At 43.0% G+C, this 21,618-nt stretch overlaps 1 protein-coding gene across 8 annotated transcripts in view; it reads right to left on the bottom strand.

Moving 5' to 3' along the window:
- The window catches only part of LOC468984 (zinc finger protein 610), a 58,317-nt gene that overhangs the window by 25,793 nt on the left and 10,906 nt on the right, over window positions 1–21,618 (bottom strand). For 2 of the 8 annotated variants that reach the window (XM_054672718.2, XM_054672719.2), the window contains exons 2-7: window positions 20,792–21,029; window positions 20,063–20,152; window positions 19,506–19,587; window positions 14,945–15,071; window positions 14,374–14,502; window positions 1,664–3,084 (exon numbers count right to left, since the gene is read on the bottom strand). In XM_054672718.2, coding sequence (XP_054528693.1) covers window positions 2,021–3,084; window positions 14,374–14,502; window positions 14,945–15,071; window positions 19,506–19,568 — 1,383 coding nt within the window. In that variant the 5' untranslated portion in view covers window positions 19,569–19,587; window positions 20,063–20,152; window positions 20,792–21,029 and the 3' untranslated portion in view covers window positions 1,664–2,020. Of the gene's footprint in view, window positions 1–1,663; window positions 3,085–14,373; window positions 14,503–14,944; window positions 15,072–19,505; window positions 19,588–20,062; window positions 20,153–20,791; window positions 21,030–21,618 lie in introns of those variants that run through there. The other 6 variants (XM_003316595.5, XM_054672717.2, XM_054672722.2 and 3 more) reach the window with 4 other exon arrangements.

Raw genomic sequence — 21,618 nt, 5'->3', positions numbered from 1 at the left:
CCTAAAGTTTTCACCAGAGCAAAACAGGGAAGAAATGTATTAAACATAGAATTTGGAGGCAATGTAGGAAAAAAATGTAAAAATATATATACATACAAAAAATATAAAAATATACATGCTAGGTGTGAATTGTAACTAACTTTCCAGTATGGGTAGTGGGTATCCCCGCCCCAGCCCTACCCTTTAGCAATCATGACACCCCAAGCCAGTCACCTATCCCAGTTCTCTGAAGCCACTTTTGGACCAGCTGGAAAAGTATACCCTGCTTTCCCCCACAGAGCCTCATTATATAATAAACACTCTCAAACCATATCAGTGTATGGGATCATCATTCTCAAGATCCAAGCCAAACCTTAGGGGGACTTCAAACAAGTTCCAGAAGAGTGGTCAAAAATTCAAATTACCAAAAGAATTGTGAGGGTGACTATATGAAGTTTCTAGTTAATGTACCAAAACAAAATTCCCTTTCTGTGTGTGACTTAAAAAGAAGATGGGTGAACATTAATATTTTCAAATGATGTCACTGAACACTAGAAGTACAAAAAGAAATTGTGTTACAGTATTTTTGTTTGTTTGTTTTTGAGACGGAGCCTTGCTCTGTCACCAGGCTGGAGTGCAGTGGGGTGATCTCAGCTCACTGCAACCTCTGCCTCTTGGGTTCAAGCGATTCTCCTGCCTCAGCCTCCCAAGTAGCTGGGATTACAGGTGCACACCACCACGCCCAGCTAATTTTTTTTTTGTATTTTTAGTAGAGACAAGGTTTCACCATGTTGGCCAGGATGGTCTCAATCTCCTGACCTCGTGATCCACCCAACTCAGCCTCCCAAAGTGCTGAGATTACAGGCGTGAGCCACCAGGCCCGGCCATGTTACAGTATTTTTGCCCTCAACCCATACTTTATTTCCTAATATTTGTCATATTACTATATATTTTTGCTGCATGAAAATGAAGGTGCACACCATAGTTCTTATTTGGCACACAAGAAAGAGGCATGTAGAAACACAATACAGGGCATACTCTTTAACACTCACACACATTTGAGGGTGTACAAGGCTGAAATTGTACTATTAACAAAGTGATTTTGACTTTACCCACATAAACATCCTACACCAGAGTACAGAGAAACGAACTCAATTACTAAGTATAATTACTCAAAATCATACTTACTTAAGTATATGCACCCAAAAGCGTATGTTGTTTTATGTCTCACACACATACACACACACACACTTTTCTGGCTGCTTCAACCTTAAAATCCTAATGGGTTATTATTCTCTACTATAAAGTATCCTCCTGAGGTAAGATTAAACAATGCTGGTAGAAAGGATGTAATTCATTCACACTAAGAAAAATTTAAACTAGGCCGGGCGCTGTGGCTCACACCTATAATCCCAGCACTTTGGGAGGCCAAGGCCAGTGGATCACTTGAGGTCAGGAGTTTGAAACCGGCCTGGCCAACGGAGGGAAACCCCGTCTCGACTAAAAATACAAAAATTAGCCGGGCAGTAGTGGCGCATGTCTGTAATCCCAGCTACTCAGGAGGCTGAGGCAGGAGAATTGCTTGAATCCGGGAGACGGAGGTTGCAGTGAGCCAAGATCATGCCACTGCACTCCAGCCTGGGTAATACAGCGAGACTTGGTCTCAAAAAAAAAAAGAAAAAACTAAAAAAAAAACTTTAAACTTTATTACTTAAAACATGAGAAGTATGTACATTCTAAATCAAAGAGTTACAAATTACGGTGCCAGCAGTTAAATGTGAATCCTACTCAAGAATATGCTATACTGGTAGTTTTCATTAAATGCTCTATTCTGATATAACTGTTCTCTCTTTATAGATTATTTATATATGTTATTAACTTTACATTTGTAGGGTTTCCTTTCAGTGTGGATCAAGAGATGAGTGATGAGGCTTCAATGCAAACTAAATTCTTTGCCACATTTATGATATTTGTAAGGTTTTTCTCCTGAGTCCTCCAATGTTGTGCTAGGTGTGAATTCTAACTAAAGATTTTGCCACATTCATTCCATCTGTAAGGTACGCAGTGAATTCTCTCCAGCATGAATTTTCCGATGTCGTGAAAGGTGTGGATTTTGATTGAAGACCTTGCCACATGCATTACACTTGTAAGGTCTCTCTCCAGTATGAATTCTCTGATGGTTGGTTAGGTATAATTTGCGCCCAAAGACTTTGTCACATTCATTACATTTGTAAGGTTTCTCTCCAGTATGGATTAGAAGATGGGCCATAAGGCCCGGACGCTTGTGAAATGCTCTTCCACATTCGTTACATTTGTAGGGCTTCTCTGTACTATGAATTATTTGATGCCGTGCAAGGTATGAAAGCAGACTAAAGACCTTGCCACATTCATTACATTTGTAAGGTTTTTCCGCCGTGTGACTTCTCTGATGATTGGTTAGAGAAAATTTGTGCCTGAAGTTCTTGCCACACTCATTACATTTGTAAGGTTTCTCTCCAGTATGGATTACACGATGGGTAGTAAGTCCTGAACACTCTCTAAAAGCTTTGCCACATTCGTTACATTTGTGAGGCTTCTCTCCAGTATGAATTCTTTGATGTCGTGCAAGGTTCGAATTGCGATTAAACACCTTGTCACATTCACTACATTTGTAAGGCTTCTGTCCAGTATGAATTCTCCAATGTTCTACAAGGTGTGAATTGCGACTGAAGACCTTGCCACATTCAGTACATTTGTAAGGTTTCTCTGCAGTATGGATTACTTGATGGTTAGTAAGGCTTGCAGGGACTCTAAAAACTTCACCATCTTCACTACATTCATAAGATTTTCCTCTAATGTATGCTTTCTCTTCTTGTGGGAGTAATGGGAAATCAATAAGATCATTTCTATATTTATTAAAAATGTGTGTTGTGAAACTAGAAGAAATTTTTTGAAGTGGTGAAACTGAGGAACGATGGTTTGTAAACTTTTCAACTTGATTACTTCTGTAAATTTTCCTTCCAGCTTGAAACAGCTGCAATTCAGACAGATGTGACTCAAGGGTTAATCCAAGTTGATTTTTAATAGGCTTGTTTTCTGCATTGCTTCCCAATACACAGCTCCTCCCTAGAAAAGAAGAAAGAGTAGAACATGAACCCATGATTCTGGCATGTTTACAGTCTGGTGGAGGGACTAGAATCAGCCTCACCCAACTCAGACACTGGAAGAAGTATCGGCATACTTTGCATGTCACATTGTGAGAGCTGAAAACACAAGGGGGTGACGTGATGCACTGGAGCAGTGGGGAATCTGCAGGACTCGGGAGGATTATGGGTGACTTTGAGAAAGATTAAGGGCAGAGAAATAGAACAGAAACTGAAAGCTTCTCAGAAAAAGCGGGGATGAGCCTCTTAGAGAAAATAAGACATTTAAGAGCAGTTGTATAGACATTAGTAATAGTATAATATATGCATAAAGCTAGGAGAGACACAATCCCAGGAATGAGGTGTTCCCACACCCTTTACAACAGGCTAATTGGGAAAGGTCTCCCTGTCACACCTGTCACAATTCTTTTTTTTTTTTTTTTGAGATGGAGTCTCTCTCTGTTGCCCCAGGCTGGAGTGCAGTGGCACCACCTCAGCTCACTGCAACCTCCGCAAGCAATTCCCCTGCATCAGCCTCCCAAGTAGCTGGAACTACAGGCGCACACCACCACGTTCGTCTAATTTTTTCGTATTTTTAGTAGCGACGGGGTTTCACCATGTTGGCCAGACTGGTCTCAAACTCCCAACCTCAGGCAATCTGCCTGCCTTGGTCTCCCAAAGTGTTGAGATTACAGGCGTGAGCCACTGTGCCCAGCCTATCATTAAACATCTTAAAGCAAACTTGCAGGCTAGAAGGCAGTAAGATGATGATATGTTGAAAGTGCTTAAAGAAAAAAAAAATATGGCTGGGTGCAGTGGCTCATACCTGTAATCCTACCACTTTGGGAGGCTGAGGTGGATTGATGACCTGAGGTCAGAAGTTCAAGACCAGCCTGGCCAACATGGTGAAACCTCGTCTCTGCTAAAAACACAAAAATTAGCTGGCTGTGCTGGCACATGCCTGTAATCCCAGCTACTTGGGAGGCTGAGGCAGGAGAATCACTTGAACCTGGCATGGGGGAAGGCAGGGCGTGGAGGTTGCAGTGAGCCAAGATCGCGCCACAGCACTCTAGCCTGGGCGACAGAGCAAGACTCCTTCTCAAACAAACAAACAAAAAACCAAGAATACTATATTCAGCAAAACTTGCTTGCAAAAATAAAGGAGAAATTTAGACGTTCCTGAATAAAGAAGAGCTGAGGAAGGTAATTAGTACCTTGGAACTGTCTGACAAGAAATGCTAAAGGGAATCCTTCAAAAGGAAATAAAAGGACCCCAGACAGTACTTCTAACCCAAATGAAAATATAAAGTTCTCCATTAAAGGTCAATAAATGATCAAATATGGAAACATAGTATCCTGAGAGTGACACTGTATGAGAAAAAAATTAAAAAAGAAAACAAAAAAACATGCATTATTGTACTTTTCATTTGTAATTTGGCTTTTCTTTCCTAGCATTTCAAAGGCAAAATTATTTGAAAAGCGCTAAAATGTGTTAATGGGAATATTACATACATAGAAGGAATTTCTAGCACAATAACAAATAGCACAGCTATAATGTAAGGCTTTCGGTACATAATCAAGGTTAAGCTGTTAACATTTTAAAATAATGTTTTATTGTTACAATGTTTTATGTAACTTCAATCTTAACCACGAGAGGAAAATCTACAAACATACACCAGAGGAGATGAGAAGGGGATCAAAGCATGTCACAATTAAAAAACCAACAAAATACAAAAGCAGGCAGTAAGGGAAAAATGAAGGACAAAAAAATCTACAAGATGTTACAAAATCTACAGCTAATATGTGACAAGATGGCACTATTAAGGCCTTCTCTGAGTATGTGAAATACAAATGATTTCCCATTGGAATCAGAACAAAACAGGATCCAACTAAATCCTACACGACAGACTCCCTTTAACTCTAAAGACATAAATTGGCTGAAACTGAAAGGATGGAAAAGGATATTCCATGCAAATAGTAACCAGCAGAGCGCAGATGTGTCTATATTAAAATCAAAGAGAACAGACGTTTACTCAATAACCAGTATAAGAAAGAAAAGTTATTATACAATGATGAAGGGTTCAATTCACCAAGAAGATATAACAACTATAAATATATAGGCACCAAATATCACAGCCCCTAAGTATAGGATGGAAACATTCACGAAATTCAAAGGAGAAACAGATAGCTCCACAATATAGTAGTAGACTTCAATACTTCATTTTCAAAAATGGATAGAACAAGGTGACCAGGGAGGGTGGCTCACACCTGTAATCCCAGCACTTTGGGAGGCTGAGGCAGGAGGATCACTTGAGGCCAGGAGTTTGATACCAGCCTGGCCAACATGGCAAAACCCCCATCTCTACTAAAACTACAAAAATTAGCTGGATGCGGTGGTGCATTCTAGTAATCCTAGCTACTCGGGTGGCTGAGGCATAAGAATCGCTTGAACCTGGGAGGTGGAGGTTGCAGTGAGCTGAGATCACACCATTGCCCTCCGGCCTGGGTAGGCAACAGGGTGAGACTATGTCTCAAAAAAAAAAAAAAAAAAAAAAAGGGATAGAACCAAAGAGAAGGGGGTTCTGTCTCTCGGCTTTGGAGCCCCACTCACTCTGTCTCTGTACAGGGGAGCTGCTTCTTTCTTTCTTCCCCCTTCTTTCTTGCCTATTAAACTCCCTGCTCCTTAAAACTAAAAACTAAAAATAAATAAATAAAAATCAAAGAGAAGAATAAAACAGGACTCAAACATCACTATAGCCTCATTAGATATGACAGACGTATACAGAACACATCACCTAAAAACAGCAGAATACAAATTTTTCGGAAGTGCCCATGGAACAGTTTCCAGGATGGACTTCATGTTATGACACAAAACAAACTTTTAAACACTTAGAAGTCTACAAAGTATTGATTCCCATTATAATGTAATAAAACAAAATTAACAGAAAGAAATGTAAAACCCACAGATATGTCCAAATGAAACAACACATCTAAAAAACCAATAGGTCAAAAAAGAAACCACAAACTAATTTTTAAAATATCTTGATAGAAAAGGAAAGGAAAACAGAACACACCAGAACTTATAAAATGCAACAAAAATGTGTGTTTACATTAAAAATAAACAAATGGCCAGGCATGATGGCTCACATCTATAATCCCGGCACTTGGGAGTTTGAGGCATGAGGAGTACTTCAAGCCAGGAGTTGCAGACCGGCACAGGCAACAATACAAGACACCATCTCTACAAAATTTATTTATTTATTTATTTTTGAGATGGAGTCTCGCTCTGTCGCCAGGCTGGAGTGCAGTGGTGCGATCTCGGCTCACTGCAACCTCCGCCTCCAGGGTTCAACTGATTCTCCTGCCTCAGCCTCCCCAGTGGCTGGGACTACAGGCGTGTGCCACCATGCCCAGCTAACTTTTGTATTTTTAGTAGAGACAGGGTTTTACCATGTTGGTCAGACTGGTCTTGAACTCCTGACCTCAGGTGATCCACCCGCCTCGGCCTCCCAAAGTGCTGGGATTACAGGCGTGAGCCATAGTGCTGGCTTATTTATTTTTTAGTTAGCAAGGCACAGTGCCATGCACCTGTAGTCCTAGCTACTCAGGAGGCTGAGATAAGAGAATTACCTTAGCCTAGGAGTTTGTGGTCGAAGTGAGCTATGATCGCACTACTGCACTCCAATGTGGGAGACAGAGTGAGACCTCATCACTAAAATAAATAAAGTTACATGTAAACAATCTAACTTTATACTTCAATGAAGTATTTAAAAAACCAAACTAAATAGAAAGGTAGCAGAAAGAAAAAATTAAGATTAGAAAACAAAGAAAACAGAATAGAGAAGCACTAAAGTCATGAAACTGCAAGCTCATCCTTTGAATGGTAAGAAAATTGACAGATGGGCATAGTGTTTCACGCCTGTAATCCTAGCACTTTGGGAGGGCAAGGCGGGAGGATCACCTGAGCTCAGGAGTTCGAGATCAGCCTGAGCAACATAATGAGACCTCTGTCTCTTTTGAAAAAAAATTTTTTTTAATTAAAATAAATTTTAAAAAGATTGACAAACCCCTAGCTAGATAAACAAACAACAAAACAAAAATGAAGCGTAAGCCTCAAATAAGTAAACTTAGAAATGGAATAGAGGACATTACAAATAAAACTGAATTGTAGAAAACGAGACTGTGGCCGGGCGCAGTAGCTCACGCCTGTAATCCCAGCACTTTGGGAGGCCGAGGGGGGTGGATCTCCTGAGGTCAGGAGTTCAAGACCAGCTTGGCCATGGTGAAACCCCATCTCTACTAAAAATACAAAAAATTAGCCAGGCCTGGTGGTGCACGCCTGTAATCCCAGCTACTCAGGAGGCTGAGGCAGGAGAATCGCTGGAACCTGGGAGGCGGAGGTTGCAGTGAGCCGAGATCGCGCCAGTGCACTCCAGCCTGGGCAACAAGAGCGAGACTCTGTCTCGGAAAAAAAAAAAAGAGAGAGAAAATGAGATTGTACAACTGTGTCCCAACAATGGATGAATTTCTAGATACACACTGCTCACCAAGACTTACTCATGAAGAAGTAGAAACACTAAGACGAGTAACAAATAAGGAGATTGAATTAGTTATCAAATAACTACTAACAAAAACAAGTAATGAACCAGATGACTTCACTGTAAACTCTATCAAATACTGAAAAAGGATTTAACACCAACACTCTTACAAATGTTCCATGTGATGGACAAAACACTCCCTCACTCATTCAATGAGGCTAGTGTCACCTTGACAGAAAAGGCACACAAAGGCTCTAAGAAAACTACAGAGCAATATTCCTCATCAATCTAATGCAAATATCCACAACAAAATGCTAGCAAGCAAGTTCAGCAGTATATTAAAATGGACCACACACTATGATCATGTGAAAGTCACTCCTGGAATGCAAGGATGTTGCAACTTAGGAACATCGATCCCTGCAATACTCCACAAAAACAGAATAAAAACAAAAACCCACTTGATAGGCTCATCGGATGCAGAAAAAACATTTGAAAAACATCAACAACTACTGATGATAGAAACACTCTACACATTAGGAATACGAGGAATCTACTTTACATACAGAAGCCTTATATAAAAAGCCAAAAGGTAACATCATACTCAGTGTTGAAATAATGAAGGCTTTTCCTTCATAATTAGGAAAAAATAAAAAGAAAGCCCGTGTGGCATTATTTCTATTGAGAATATAGCTGTCCCTTGGTGTCCAGGGAAGACTGGTTCCAGGAACCCCTGTGTGGTGTTATGGTATACATATATATTTGTTTTCATCTGCAGTTCCTGGCTCATAACTCCCATAGCCTTTGCTACAGTCTTCTGTTATAGTGTTGGGTATGGTAGGCCCCGGGGCAGAACTCAGGAAACAGAACCTCTCCAACCTTTTCCTGCCCTCCATTCACCTGCCTCAAGGCAGGACTCTAATCTCCCATCTTTCTGATTATAGGTCTTAAGACCTCCCGAGAGAGGGTCCTGCTTTATGTCTGGGGGAAAGAATGCTGACATAATAAGGTTTCTATAAAAATCTAAGAGGACTGCATTTAGAGAGCTTCCAGATGGCTGAACACATGGAGCTTCCTGGATGCTGGTCGCAGGGAGGGCACAGAAGCTCCACACCCCTTCCCCCATACCTTGCCCTACAGGTCTCTTCATCTGTATCCTTTTCAATAGCCTTTATAATAAACTGGCAAATGTAAGTAAGTGTTTCTGTGAGCTCTGTGAGACAATCCAGAAACTTTATTGAGCCCAAAGAGGGGCCACAGAAACCACAATTGGAAGCTAGTTGGTCAGAAGTTCTGGAGGCCCAGACTCGTAACCGGTGGGAAATGGGGGAAGTCTTTGACACTGAGCCCTCAACCTGTGGGATCTGACACTATCTCCAGGTATAGTGTCAGAACTGAACTGTAGGAAACCCAGCTCTTGTCCGTTGCTTGGTGTGTGGGAAAAAACTCCTATACCGTCGGTCACGGAAGTCTTATTCTGTCTTGACAGATTGTTGTGGTGGTGTGAGAGCAGAGGAAAAACATGGTTTGAGAGTTTTTCTTAAAACACTCTCAGATATCAAAATCTGTGGATGCCTAAGTTCCTTACTGCAGGCCTTCCATACCTGTGGTTTCTATATCTGCAGATTCAACTAACCATGGATTGAAAATAGTCTGCCCTATATATCCATGGGATCCACATGTGCAGATTCAATGACCTGTGGATTTCTGATCTGCAATTTTGTGGAATCTGTAGATGCAAAACCTCCAAATATGGAGGGAATAAGCTTAACAAGGACGGGAAAAATTTGTACACAGAAATCTACAAAAAATTGCTGAAACAAAGTAGAGAAGACACACACAAATGCAAAAACAGCCCATGTTTATGGATTGTAAGTCTTAAGGTTAAGATGTCAATAGCCAAAGAGATCTACAGATTCAGTGAACTCTTTAGCAAAATCCCAATGAAGTTTTCTTCATAAATAAACTCATCCTAAAATTAATATGAAATCACACATGTGCCTCAATAGCAAAACAAACTTGAAAGAAAGAAAGCTGGAGGCGTTACACTGCATGATTACAAAACTTATTACTAAGCTACCTTCATCAAAATAGAACTGTACTGCCATGAAGGCAGACATATAAGCCAATGGACTGGAACAGACAGGCCAGAAACAAACCCTCAAATATTTGGTCAAATGATGTTCAGTAAGGCTGCCAAGACCATGTAATGAGAAAGGACAGTCTCTTTATCAAATAGTGCTGAGGAAACTGGATATCCACAAGAAAGGAATGAAGTTGAACTCTTATTACACCGTTTGCAAAAATTATCTGAAAGTCAATTCATGACCTAAAACTAAGACCTAAAACCATAAAACTCCTAGAAAAAATCAGGTGGAAAGCTTCATAACGTTGGATTCAATAATGCTTCCCTGGATAGAACACTGATAACACAAGAAAGAAGGTAAAAATACATAAAATGCACTACCACAAGACCTACAACTATTGTGGATGGAAGAAAACAATTACCAGAGTGAAAAGGAAACCTACCATATGTGAGAAAATATTTGCAGATCATACCTCTGATAAGATTTTATATATCTAAAATACATAAAACTCCTACAAATCAGAAAACCAGTAACCTGATTAACAAATAGAAAAAGGAGGCCAGGCGCAGTGGCTCACGCCTATAATCCCAGCACTTTTGGAGGCTGAGGTGGGTGGATCACAAGGTCAGGAGATCGAGACCATCCTGGTGAACATGGTAAAACCTCATCTCTACTAAAAACACAAAAATTAGCTGGGCATGGTGGCTCACGCCTGTAGTTGTAGCTACTCAGGAGGCTGAGGCAGGAGAATCGCTTGAACCCGGGAGGCGGAGGTTGCAGTGAGCCAAGATCGCGCCACCGCACTCCAGCCGGGCGACAGAGTGGGACTCCGTCTCAAAAAAAGAAAGCAAAAGAAGCATTCTTTGTTCCTAAAAAAAATGGAAATTTCTTTATATGCTACAAAATGGATGAACCTGAAAGACACTCTGGTAAGTGAAATAAGCCAGTCATACAAAGACAAAAAGACAAATAATGAAGTTATATCATGTAACTTCATTATATAATAAAGCTTCTACAAAAACCCAAAAGGACTGGGTTCAGAGAGCTTCTGGACAGCTGAACACCCCGAGGCTGACAGGAAGGTGAGCAGGAACTCACACACATGCCAGGAGGGTGGCACAAGCCAACTCCAGGACACAGAAGCTCTTGTGCTGGGGACCCTTCCAGACCTGACCCTATGTTCTTTCCATCTGTTAATTTATCCTTCTCTATCTATTTGGAATAAGGTCTTGCTCTGTGTCAGCCAGGCTGCAGTGCAGTGGCGCGATCACAGCTCACTGCAGCCTTAAACTCCTGGGCTCGAGCAGTCCTCTTGAGTAGCTGGGACTACAAGGTGTGTACTACCATGCCTGGCTAATTTTTTAATTTTTTTTTTTTTTTGAGATGGAGGCTCGCTCTGTCTCCCAGGCTGGCGTGCAGTGGCGCCATCTCCGCTCACTGCAAGCTCCACCTCCCGGGTTCAGGCCATTCTCCGGGCTCAGCCTCCCAAGTAGCTGGGACTACAGGTGTCTGCAACCACGCCCAGCTAATTTTTTGTATTTTTAGTAAAGACGGGGTTTCACCGTGTTAGCCAGGATGATCTCGATCTCCTGACCTCGTGATCCGCCCGCCTGGGCCTCCCAAAGTGCTGGGATTACAGGCGTGAGCCACCGCACCCGGCCAATTTTTAAATTTTTTGTAGAGATAACGTCTCATTATGTTGCTGGTCTCAAACTCCTGGGATCAAGTAATGCGCCCACCTCAGCCTCCAAAAATTCTTGGGTTACAGATATGAGGCACCATGCCGGGCCCGGATCCTTTAAAATACACTGTGGAATAAACCCTGTAAATGTTAAGTATGTATTACCATGAGATCTGTGAACCACTCTAGCAAATTAATCAAACCCAAAGAGGGAGCCATGGGAACCCCAACTTTTGAAGCCAGTTGGTCAAAAGTTCCAGAGGCCTGGACTTATGACCCGTGTCTGAAAGGGGGCAGTATTGGAGACTGAGCCCTCAACCTGTGGGATGTGACACGCTCTCCAGGTACACAGCATCAGAATAGAATTCAAGGGCACCCAGCAAGAAGCCACTGCAGAACTGATTGCTTATTGGTGGAAGTAAAACTCACATTTGGTGACATAAGTTGTCTGTGTTTATTGTTGTGTGGTGCAAGACCAGACAGAGGAAGATATGGTTTGAGTTTTGCCCCTCAGTCTTAAATAACAAATTACGGCAAGTCGATGTAATGGTATTTCTGAGATTAAGATGGCAACAATTTTAAAACAGCATATTCTTAAGATATAAAAAATTTCCATATTATACACTGTAATAAATTTAATTGGCAAAAGTGTTGTTCAATAGTAGCTACTAAGTCAGGTACAACAAAGGAAAACAAATATTTAAACTCCTTTCAAAAACTTCTGGAGTGTCAGTTTTAGAGAATCTCCTGCTGAGGCATACCCTGTGCATAAAAAAAAAACACACTCAAAAATATATAAATCAATGGCCATTCCCTGATACTACAGCCCTACAGATACAAAATAATAAACACAAAGAGTATTATATGAAATATGGAACTGCTGACTAAATATACAAAAACCAAGTTAATTTATAATACATGGAAAGGTACAAGATGAAAGTAACAGTAGTTTGAACAAATGATGGTAGTGTTAAAACCAGAAGCATCTGGTTGCTATTTTGTGCCATGTTCCCCATGGGGACCTAGGGATCGAATACAGGGTCTTTCTGTTGACTATCTGCCCCACTCAGCTGAGTAAGCATCTCAGAAGAGCCACCTACTCCCCTGTGACACACACCAGTAAAGTGTGGATGAAGCACAACTGAAGAATGGCTGAGGGGCCTTGTGGAATAAGAAGAAATGCATACATTGGTCTCTTCCCCGGTTCCTGACACAGAGCTCTGAAGACCTTGAGATGTCCTGGGTGGTTCGAGTGTGATCTGCTCTAATGAGGCAACCTTTGTGGGTTCCTTGGATGGGGCTGATTACCAGAAAGACCAGGCCATACTCAGAAGCATGAAACTGTCAGCCCCACCCACTAGCTTCTAGGAGAGGGGCTGGAGATTGAGTTAATATCAATCACGCCTACGTGATGAAGGCGCTCGTGAACTATGGGGTCACAAGAGGTTCCAAATGCTGAAGACACACAGGCGCCTGGAGGGTGGCACACCCAGTGAATCTTCCCACGTGCCTCGCCCTGTGAATCTCCTCATCTGGCTGTCCATCTGTATCCTTAGAAACATCCTGCATCATGAACCAGTGAACCTAACGAAGTGTCTCACTGAGTTCTGTGAGCCACCCGAGCAAAGTAATCAACCCAAGAAGGGAGTCGAGGGAACCCAGCTTACAGCTGTGTTGGTCAGACAGAAAGGTGACAACCTACTACTAACAAATGGTGGCTGAGGTGGGCGACAGGCTTGGGAACCCAACGCTTAGCCTGTGGGATCTGATTCTAACTCCAGGTAGACAGTGTTAGAAATGAATTATAGAAAACCCAGTAAAGATCCAGTGAAAAATTGCTGATGGGGAGAAATCCCCACACATTTTGGTGACCAGAAGTGAAATGCTCTGTGCTGAGTGGCATGTGAGAATAGGAAAATCACTGGCTTCTTCCCATCCAAATAGACCTGAACAGGCAGAGGGGGCTGGAGGCACCTGTAGTTTCCAGGGCCCAGATGCAAAAAAGAGTAGCTCATGTTTTCCCATTTCCTGATTACATCTTCCCAGTACAGGAAATGGGGTGGACCATGAATAGGTCAAGGGGGCAGGTCTATGAAGACCTCAGCTTTGGCCTATGGGGACAGAAACTGAGCATCAGATGGAATCAAGTACAGAAAGAAAGACCACAGGAGAAAGACACCCCTGGCAACAATGCTCCCTGTGTTCTTCAGAATCATGGAACAAAAGTTCACAGAAGCCACATGACAGGGTGCTGTCCATCAGGATAAAGACTTTGCTTTTGTCTCTGGGTGGCAACACCACTCGAGGGTGAAAAAGATGAAACTATTATGCATTTATAGAGCGGAGTGACAAGAGAGAGCAAAGAAATATTTCCATTCAGAATGCCTAGGATTTAAACTTTTCTTTTCTCACAGAACTCTCCCACCTTTGGAGAGTTTCCCACACACTCTTTAATAGTTAGTATGGGCTGGGTGTGGTGGCTCACATCTGTAATCCCAGGACTTTGGGAGGCTGAGGTAGATCACTTGAGGCAGATCACTTGAGGTCAGGAGTTTGAGACCCGCCTGTCCAACACGGTGAAACTCCGTCTCTACTAAAAACACAAAAATTAGCTGGGTGTGGTGACACATGCCTGTAATCCCAGCTATTGGGGAGGCTGAGGCACGAGAATCACTTGAACCTGGGAGGCAGAAGTTGCAGTGAGCTGAGATCACACCACTGCACTCCAGCCTGGGCAACAGAGCGAGACAAAAAAAAAAAAAAAAAAAAAGTATGGCTTTGCAAGGTGCAGTGGCTGTAATCTACAACTTTGGGAGGCCAAGGCAGGAGGATTGCTTGAGTCCAGGAGTTTGAGGCTGCTGTGAGCTATGATTGCCACTGCACTACAGCCTGGGTGATAGTGGAACACCCTGGCTCAAAAATAAAAAAATAAAAACTATGGCCTCCACACTGCCCATCAGAGCTCTTACCTGTGTTCACGCTTCTGACACATTCCCTTCCATCTGTATTTTTTACTATTTTAACTTGACTTTGCAGAATCAAGGGCTCTCTCCTTTGCTTCAACATGGAAATAATACTTAGGTCAGGAAGACAGATTCCTGTTAATAAAAAGAAAGAAACAAGATGTGCTGGGGCATTTCCAAAACCCAAGCCCTGTGTTTAGGTAAGAGAGGGGATATCGCAAATGGATCAAGAATAATATTTCACAAGTTCACCCACAGACTGGCTCCTTCTGAATGCTTAGGGAATATGCAATATGTAGACACTGAGATCTCTTCCAAGAACTACTGACTTGTAAGCACAGGGGAGAAAACAGAGAACTGGTTATCCGGTGCCACCCAATGATGTATTATGAAGGGGGCAGTACATCTGAAGAAAGGACGCATTTCAAATCCAGAGAGCATAATAGAGCTTTTCATTTCTGAGTCAACAAGGTTTCTACCTCAGTTAAGCAATTTAGGGGCTCCCAAGAGGCACGCAAGAGAAAATGCAAAGATAGATTAGAGCAGATCCTGGCTTCTGGAGGGAAGTCATCCTCACCTAGAAAGACCAGGTTCCTGTAGTTCTCCAACATCACGTCCCTGTATAAAGCCCTCTGTCCAGGGTCCAGGGATTTCCACTCCTCCTGAGAGAATTCGATGGCCACATCCATGAATGTCAAGTGTCCCTAAAATGAGGACCACATTGTTTACAACACTAAAAATGTATAAATTGTACTCAATTTAGTTGATAAACATTTTTGAATATTAAGCTATTAAAAATGGCAGATCATTAAAAAACATAGAAACTTCAATTCCAATCTCTAGTAAATGTTCACATTCAAAAATATGTAGTAGTTTTAAAAAATCAGATGGGGTTTTACTAGGTTGCCCAGAAAGATCTCAAACTCCTGGGTTCAAGGGAAGAGTTTAATCCTGCCCCAGCCTCCCAAGATGGGATTATAGGCATGCACCACTAACCCTGGCCTATAAATACACTTTTGTCCTTTAAAATTTACATATGTAGGTATTAGCAAAAGCCCAATGGAGTTTATTGATTTATTTCATTAATAAAACAGTGATACATGATACAAAATTTAAGAATATTATACACTAATTTAACAAATAGGCTGGGCGCAGTGGCTCACGTCTGTAACTCCAGCACTTCGGGAGGCCGAGGCGGATGGATCACCTGAGGTCAGGAGTTTGAGACGAGCCTGGCCAACATGGTGAAACCCTGTCTCTACTAAAAATACAAAAATTAGCCAGGCATGGTGGCGGGCGCCTGTAATCCCAGCTACTTGGGAGGCTGAGGCAGGAGAATTGCTTGAACCTGGGAGACAGAGGTTGCAGTGAGCCGAGATCGCACCACTGCACTCCAGCCTGGGCGACAAGAGCAAGACTCCGTCTCAAAAAATAAACAAACAAATAAAGGTCATAGAAAATATCTCAGCAGGACATACCTTAAGAAATTACTAGATAATTAATACTCAGGCCAAGAATGAAATTGGAAAACAAACAAACAAAAAAAACATGATATTAAACAAGAACATCTCATAAAACATCATAATCAACAGTAAACGTGGGATGCATTTCCTCTAATTTAAGGCCAGAAATAGGGCACTGGTCCGTGCTGCAGCCAATTACCACTGCACAGGATGCCTGAGCAGGGACCAGAAGCAGAGGAAAAAAAACAGGAAAAAAAAAGTGGGAGTAGGAGGCAGGAAAAAGCAGGATCTGTTAGAACTAACGAATGACAGGATTGTAACCATAACAAAGAATGCCATTTAGGTGTATTAACTAATACGAATATATTGAAAACAAGTTTTGGCCGGGTGCGGTGACTCACACATGTAATCACAGCACTTTGGGAGGCCAAGATGGGTGGATCACCTGAGGTGGGGAGTTCGAGACCAGCCTGATCAACACAGAGAAATCCCGTCTCTACTAAAAATACAAAATTAGCCAGGCGTGGTGGCACATGCCTGTAATCCCAGCTACTCAGGAGGCTGAGGCAGGAGAATTGCTTGAACCTGGGAGACAGAGGTTGCAGTGAGCCGAGATCACGCCATTGCACTCCAGCCTGGGCAACAAGAGTGAAACACTCCATCTCAAAAAAAATAAAAAAAGAAAACAAGTTTCCTTCTTCAGCAGCACTAATTATAAATGACACACACACACACAAGAAACATCCTACCTCTCCCTCAGCAAATATACACATGGCCCCTAACTAAAAGACACTCCAGACCTGTGTAAGAAATTCGCAACTCTACTAAAAGAGTAATGTCAGCAAGACACAGGAATGCGAAGCCACAGACCTTTCTGTCCCCCTGGAGACAAAAATTAAACAATACACAGACCAATTGGCTTTGTGAGAAATCCAGAAGGTCCTTAGCAAGTTCCTGCACCCCAAAGAAGCACCAAGTCAACCTGCTGGGAGCCCAGTGGGAAAATGCATGAACACGTTAGCCTGAGCCCCTGCTCAGGCACGACGCGCCATCATCCAGAGGAAACCACAAACTCCAGATTTCTCCTGAGGGACAACGTTCTGTCTTGGTTGAACAGAAGCACCGAAGTAACAGGGCCCCAGATCAGGAAGCCACTGAGAACAAAGGCATCAGCATAAATCAGAGCCCGCAGTTACACGGGCAGATACTAGGTGGTGGTGCGGACCCCAGCTTCCTATGGCCTCACACAGGCTGCAGAGCAGGTGCAGAAAGGGAAGCTCCTGAGCAGAACCTGGCCACCCTCTTCAGTGAGGAGGTGACAAGCAAAGTCCAGAGAGGATGCATCCTAGACAAAGCTCAGGACCTCCAGAGACTCCTCCTGAGCTGAATGGCACACATGGTCCCTGAACCACGCCAGGCACAAAAAACAAGAGAGGTGACTGATTTCTTTCTTTTTTTTTTTTCTTTGAGACAGTCTCGCTGTGTCGCCCAGGCTGGAGTGCAATGGCGCAATCTTGGCTCACTGCAAACTCCATCTCCCGGGTTCAAGTGATTCTCCCGCCTAAGCCTCCCAAGTAGCTGGGATTACAGGTGTGCACCACCACACCAGGCTAATTTTGTATTTTTAGTAGAGACAGAGTTTCACCATGTTGGTCAGGCTGGTCTCGAACTCCTGAGCTCAGGTGATCTGCCTGCCTCAGCCTCCCGAAGTGCTGGGATTACAGGCGTGAGCCACTGCACCTTGCCAAGTTGACTAATTTCTAATTCAGAGAACGTTCACATGAGGATATAAAGGAGCAAGGAATCCATCTTCCTAACATGAAAACATGCAAATTTTCACAACTTTTGGTATAAAATATTACAACGAAACAATCACTGAGGATTTTATTTAAAATACCATAATGCTGTATAAATATATTTCTTTTGGAGTTTCGCTCATTTCCAAGGCTGAAGTGCAATGGTGCGATCTTGGCTCACTGCAGCCTCCGCCTCCCGGGTTCAAGCGATTCTCCTGCCTCAGTCTCCCAAGGAGCTGGGATTACAGGCATGCGCCACCATGCCCGACTCATTTTCTGTTTTTAGTAGAGATGGAGTTTCTCCATGTTGGTCAGACTGGTCTCAAACTCCCAACCTCAGGTGATCCACCCACCTTGGCCTCCCAAAGCGCTGGGATTACAGGCATGAGCCACAGCGTCCAGCCTTATAATGCTGTATAGGTTTTTTTTGTTTTGTTTTGTTTTTGAGACACAGTCTTGCTCTGTCGCCCAGGCTGGAGTGCAGTGGCGTGACCTTGGCTCACTGCAACCTCCGCCTCCCAGGTTCAAGCAATTCTCCTGTCTCAGCCTCTGTGGTAGCTGGGATTACAGGTGCCCGCCACCAAGCCTTGCTAATTTTTGTATTTTCAGTAGAGACAGGGTTTCACTATGTTGGCCAGGATGGTCTCAAACTCCTGACCTCAGGTGATCTGTCCGCCTCGGCCTCCCAAAGTGCTGGGATTACAGGCGTGAGCCACCACGCCCGGCCAATGCTGTATAAATATATTTCTACAGGACATGCTCTCACTCTTGACACAGAGCTGACAGCAGTGGGTCGCCAGTGAGACGCAGGGAGGGTGGGAAACTGCACAGGGCAGGGCAGGGGAGGCTTCGTATTTGATGGCCTAAGCTGCATGTGTGGTGTCTTCCTATAAAACAAATATATACATAATTTGATGTTTAACATAAAAAAATAACTAATTGCTGGAACAAGAATGAATATAATTTCCACCTCTTTAATGACAAAAAATTTATGCTCTAATCTCTGTGCAAAATTATAGCTTTTTTCACCTAACACAGATGCTGTACAAGACTCCCTGCAGGAACACCAGTCTCCACGGGAGGGGCATGCTGAGAAAGAAGAGAGAATGTCCTCTCTGAACCAAGCCAGACGTTAGAAAGTAGGAAAGGTGTTTAGCTTCAAATGTAGTAAAAATCAGACAGAAAAGATTTCTCCTTCCTGAACTCCTTTTCCAGAATTTACCAGGTACTTGTGTGCATTAATATGTGACTTCAGGCCAGGCGCGGTGGCTCACGCCTATAATCCCAGCACTTTGGGAGGCCGAGGCAGGTGGATCACGAGGTCAGGGGTTCGAGACCAGCCTGACCAACATGGTGAAACCCCGTCTCTACTAAAAATACAAAAAATTAGCTGGGCGTGGTGGCGGGTGCCTGTAATCTCAGCTACTCAGGAGGCTGAGGCAGAATTGCTTGAACCCGGGAGGCAGAGGTTGCAGCGAGCCGAGATCGTGCCACTGCACTCCAGCCTGGGTGACACAGCAAGACTCTGTCTCAAAAAAAAATACGTGACTTCCATTGGCAGCCTCTCTAATCCTGGTCCACAGAGAGCTGACAGTGCATCCAGATGTGGCCCCTGAACAATCCCTGCTGCCCAACAGCACTGACACCACGGGACCCTCACCCCGTCTCTATCCATGTCTGGGTGTGAGCCCTTCCCAGGACCACGCCCAGTGCAGCCTCTTCCCACATTCATGTCACTGGGTCACGAGAGATGGAATCTAAGCGAGATGAGAGGGACTGAGGGAAGGCATGGGTGAGTGTGAGCAAACGTGTCAGGCAGGATGCTTCAGGCATTTCAGAAAGAAACAGAGAGAACCATCCACCGAGAATGTCACTTTACCTGAGGAAGAGCCATCCCTGACTCCTTTGCTTTCCTCTTCTGGGCTTCTTCATCACATAGCATGACTGTTTATAAGTCAATCCTAAATGTCAAAAATACACTGATTACTGCTCAGAATCAACACATTCCCCTCCCTATGCCACAACCACACACACAGGTTAGACCTAATCCTGGGGAAAGATGTCCTCTGCTGCCCACTGCACCAGAGTTGATGCAGGGACAAGAAATTCCTACAGGAAGAACGAGTGAAATTTTTACTCTTTTATTCAGGACTCGCTCCCCTCCTGGAGAAGCCCGCACACACGCTACAGCAGTAGGGAGCTAGGCTGGACTGAGCTGCCCCATTCAGGGAAGAGACACAGCTGTGACCAAACTCCATGCAGAGCACAGCCCCTCCTCCCCTCTCTATGGATCCCAGGCTCACGTAAGCCCTCAGAAATGGAGGACACAGAGCCTTGGTGCTCAGCGCCAGAGACAGAACACACTGGAATCCCCGTATCCATGAGGATATGTTCCAAGATGCCCAGTGGATGCCTGGAACCTCACACAGTACTGACCTCTATTTACTCCACTTAAATTATGCATGTGACCGCTTCTCACTGGCACATCCAAATTGCCAGCATCAATATTCACGTGCTTGGGGAATACTGTTAAGTAAAATAAGGGTTAAACAAAAGGACTGAGATACCCCAAAAGTGGACCAGATCAAAAAGAAGACTATTCACTGACTAATGAGCAGATAGAGTCTACACTCAGCCCTCAGTATTTCTAGGGTCCAAATCCAGGGATTCAACCAACGACAGACTGAAATAATTACAAAAAAAAAGGAAAGAAACCAAAAAGTAACAAACAATGAAAATAATACAAGAAAACAACAGAGTATAACAACTACATAGCATTTATAAATTTCATTAATCCATTATAAATAATCCATTATAAGTGATCAAGAGATGACTTAAAGTCTATGGGAGGACGTGTGTAATTTATATGCAAATACAGTCATGCACTGCTTAGTAATGGGACCTGTTCTGAGAAATGTATTTTCAGACCATTTCATTACAGACTGCACTTACATAAACCAAGATGGTGTAGTCTACTACACACCTAGGGTATATGGTATAGCCTATTGCTAAAAACCTGTACATCATGTTATGTACTGAATACTACAGGCAACTGTGACACAATGGTATGTACTTGTAAACAAAAACATGTCTCGACATAGAAAAGGTACAATAATAATATGATATAAATGTTTAAAAAATGGTACAGCTGTCTAGGGCACTCACCATGAATGGCGCTTGCAGGACTAGAAATTGCTCTGGATGAGTCAGTGAGTGTGTGGTGACCGAATGTGATGGCCTACGACATAACTGTGTACTACTGTAGATTTTATAAATACCGAATACTCGGCCAGGCGTGGTGGCTCATGCCTGTAATCCCAGCACGTTTGGAGAACGAGGCAGGCAGACTGCTTGAGTCCAGAATTTCGAGACCAGTTTGGGCAACATGGCAAGACTCCTGTGTCTACAAAAAAAAATACAAGAAATAAGTCAAGGCATGGTGGAACACATCTGTAGTCCCAGCTACCCAGGAGGCTGCGGTGGGGCGATCACCTGAACTTAAGAGGTTGAGGCTGCAGTGAGCCATAATCGCACCACTGCATTCCGGCCTGGGCGACAGTGTGAGAGGCTGTCTCAAAAATAGATACATACTTACTGTATATTTAGGCTACACTAACATAAAAAATATTTTTTCTCAATAACAAATTAACCTTAGCTTACTATAACTTTTTGACTTTATAAACTTCTAAATTTAACTTTTTGACTTCTACAATAACATTTAGCTTAAAACACACGTTATATAGCTGTACAAAAATATTTTGTCTTCCTGTCTTTATTCTATAAGCTTTTTCCCATTTAAAATCTTTTTCCCCATTAAAACTTTTTTGTCAACAACCAGGACACAAACACATACATTAGCCTAGGCCTACACAGGGTGGGGACCATCAATGTCACTGTCTTCCAGTGCCACATCTTGTCCCACTGGAAGGTCCTCAGGAGCAATAACATGTATGGAGCTGTCGTCTGGGATAACAATGCCTTCTTCTGGATAC

Source organism: Pan troglodytes, chromosome 20 (genome assembly GCF_028858775.2).
Source record: "Pan troglodytes isolate AG18354 chromosome 20, NHGRI_mPanTro3-v2.0_pri, whole genome shotgun sequence".
Lineage (NCBI taxonomy): Eukaryota > Metazoa > Chordata > Mammalia > Primates > Hominidae > Pan > Pan troglodytes.
This window is presented reverse-complemented; position numbering and strand designations above follow the sequence as displayed.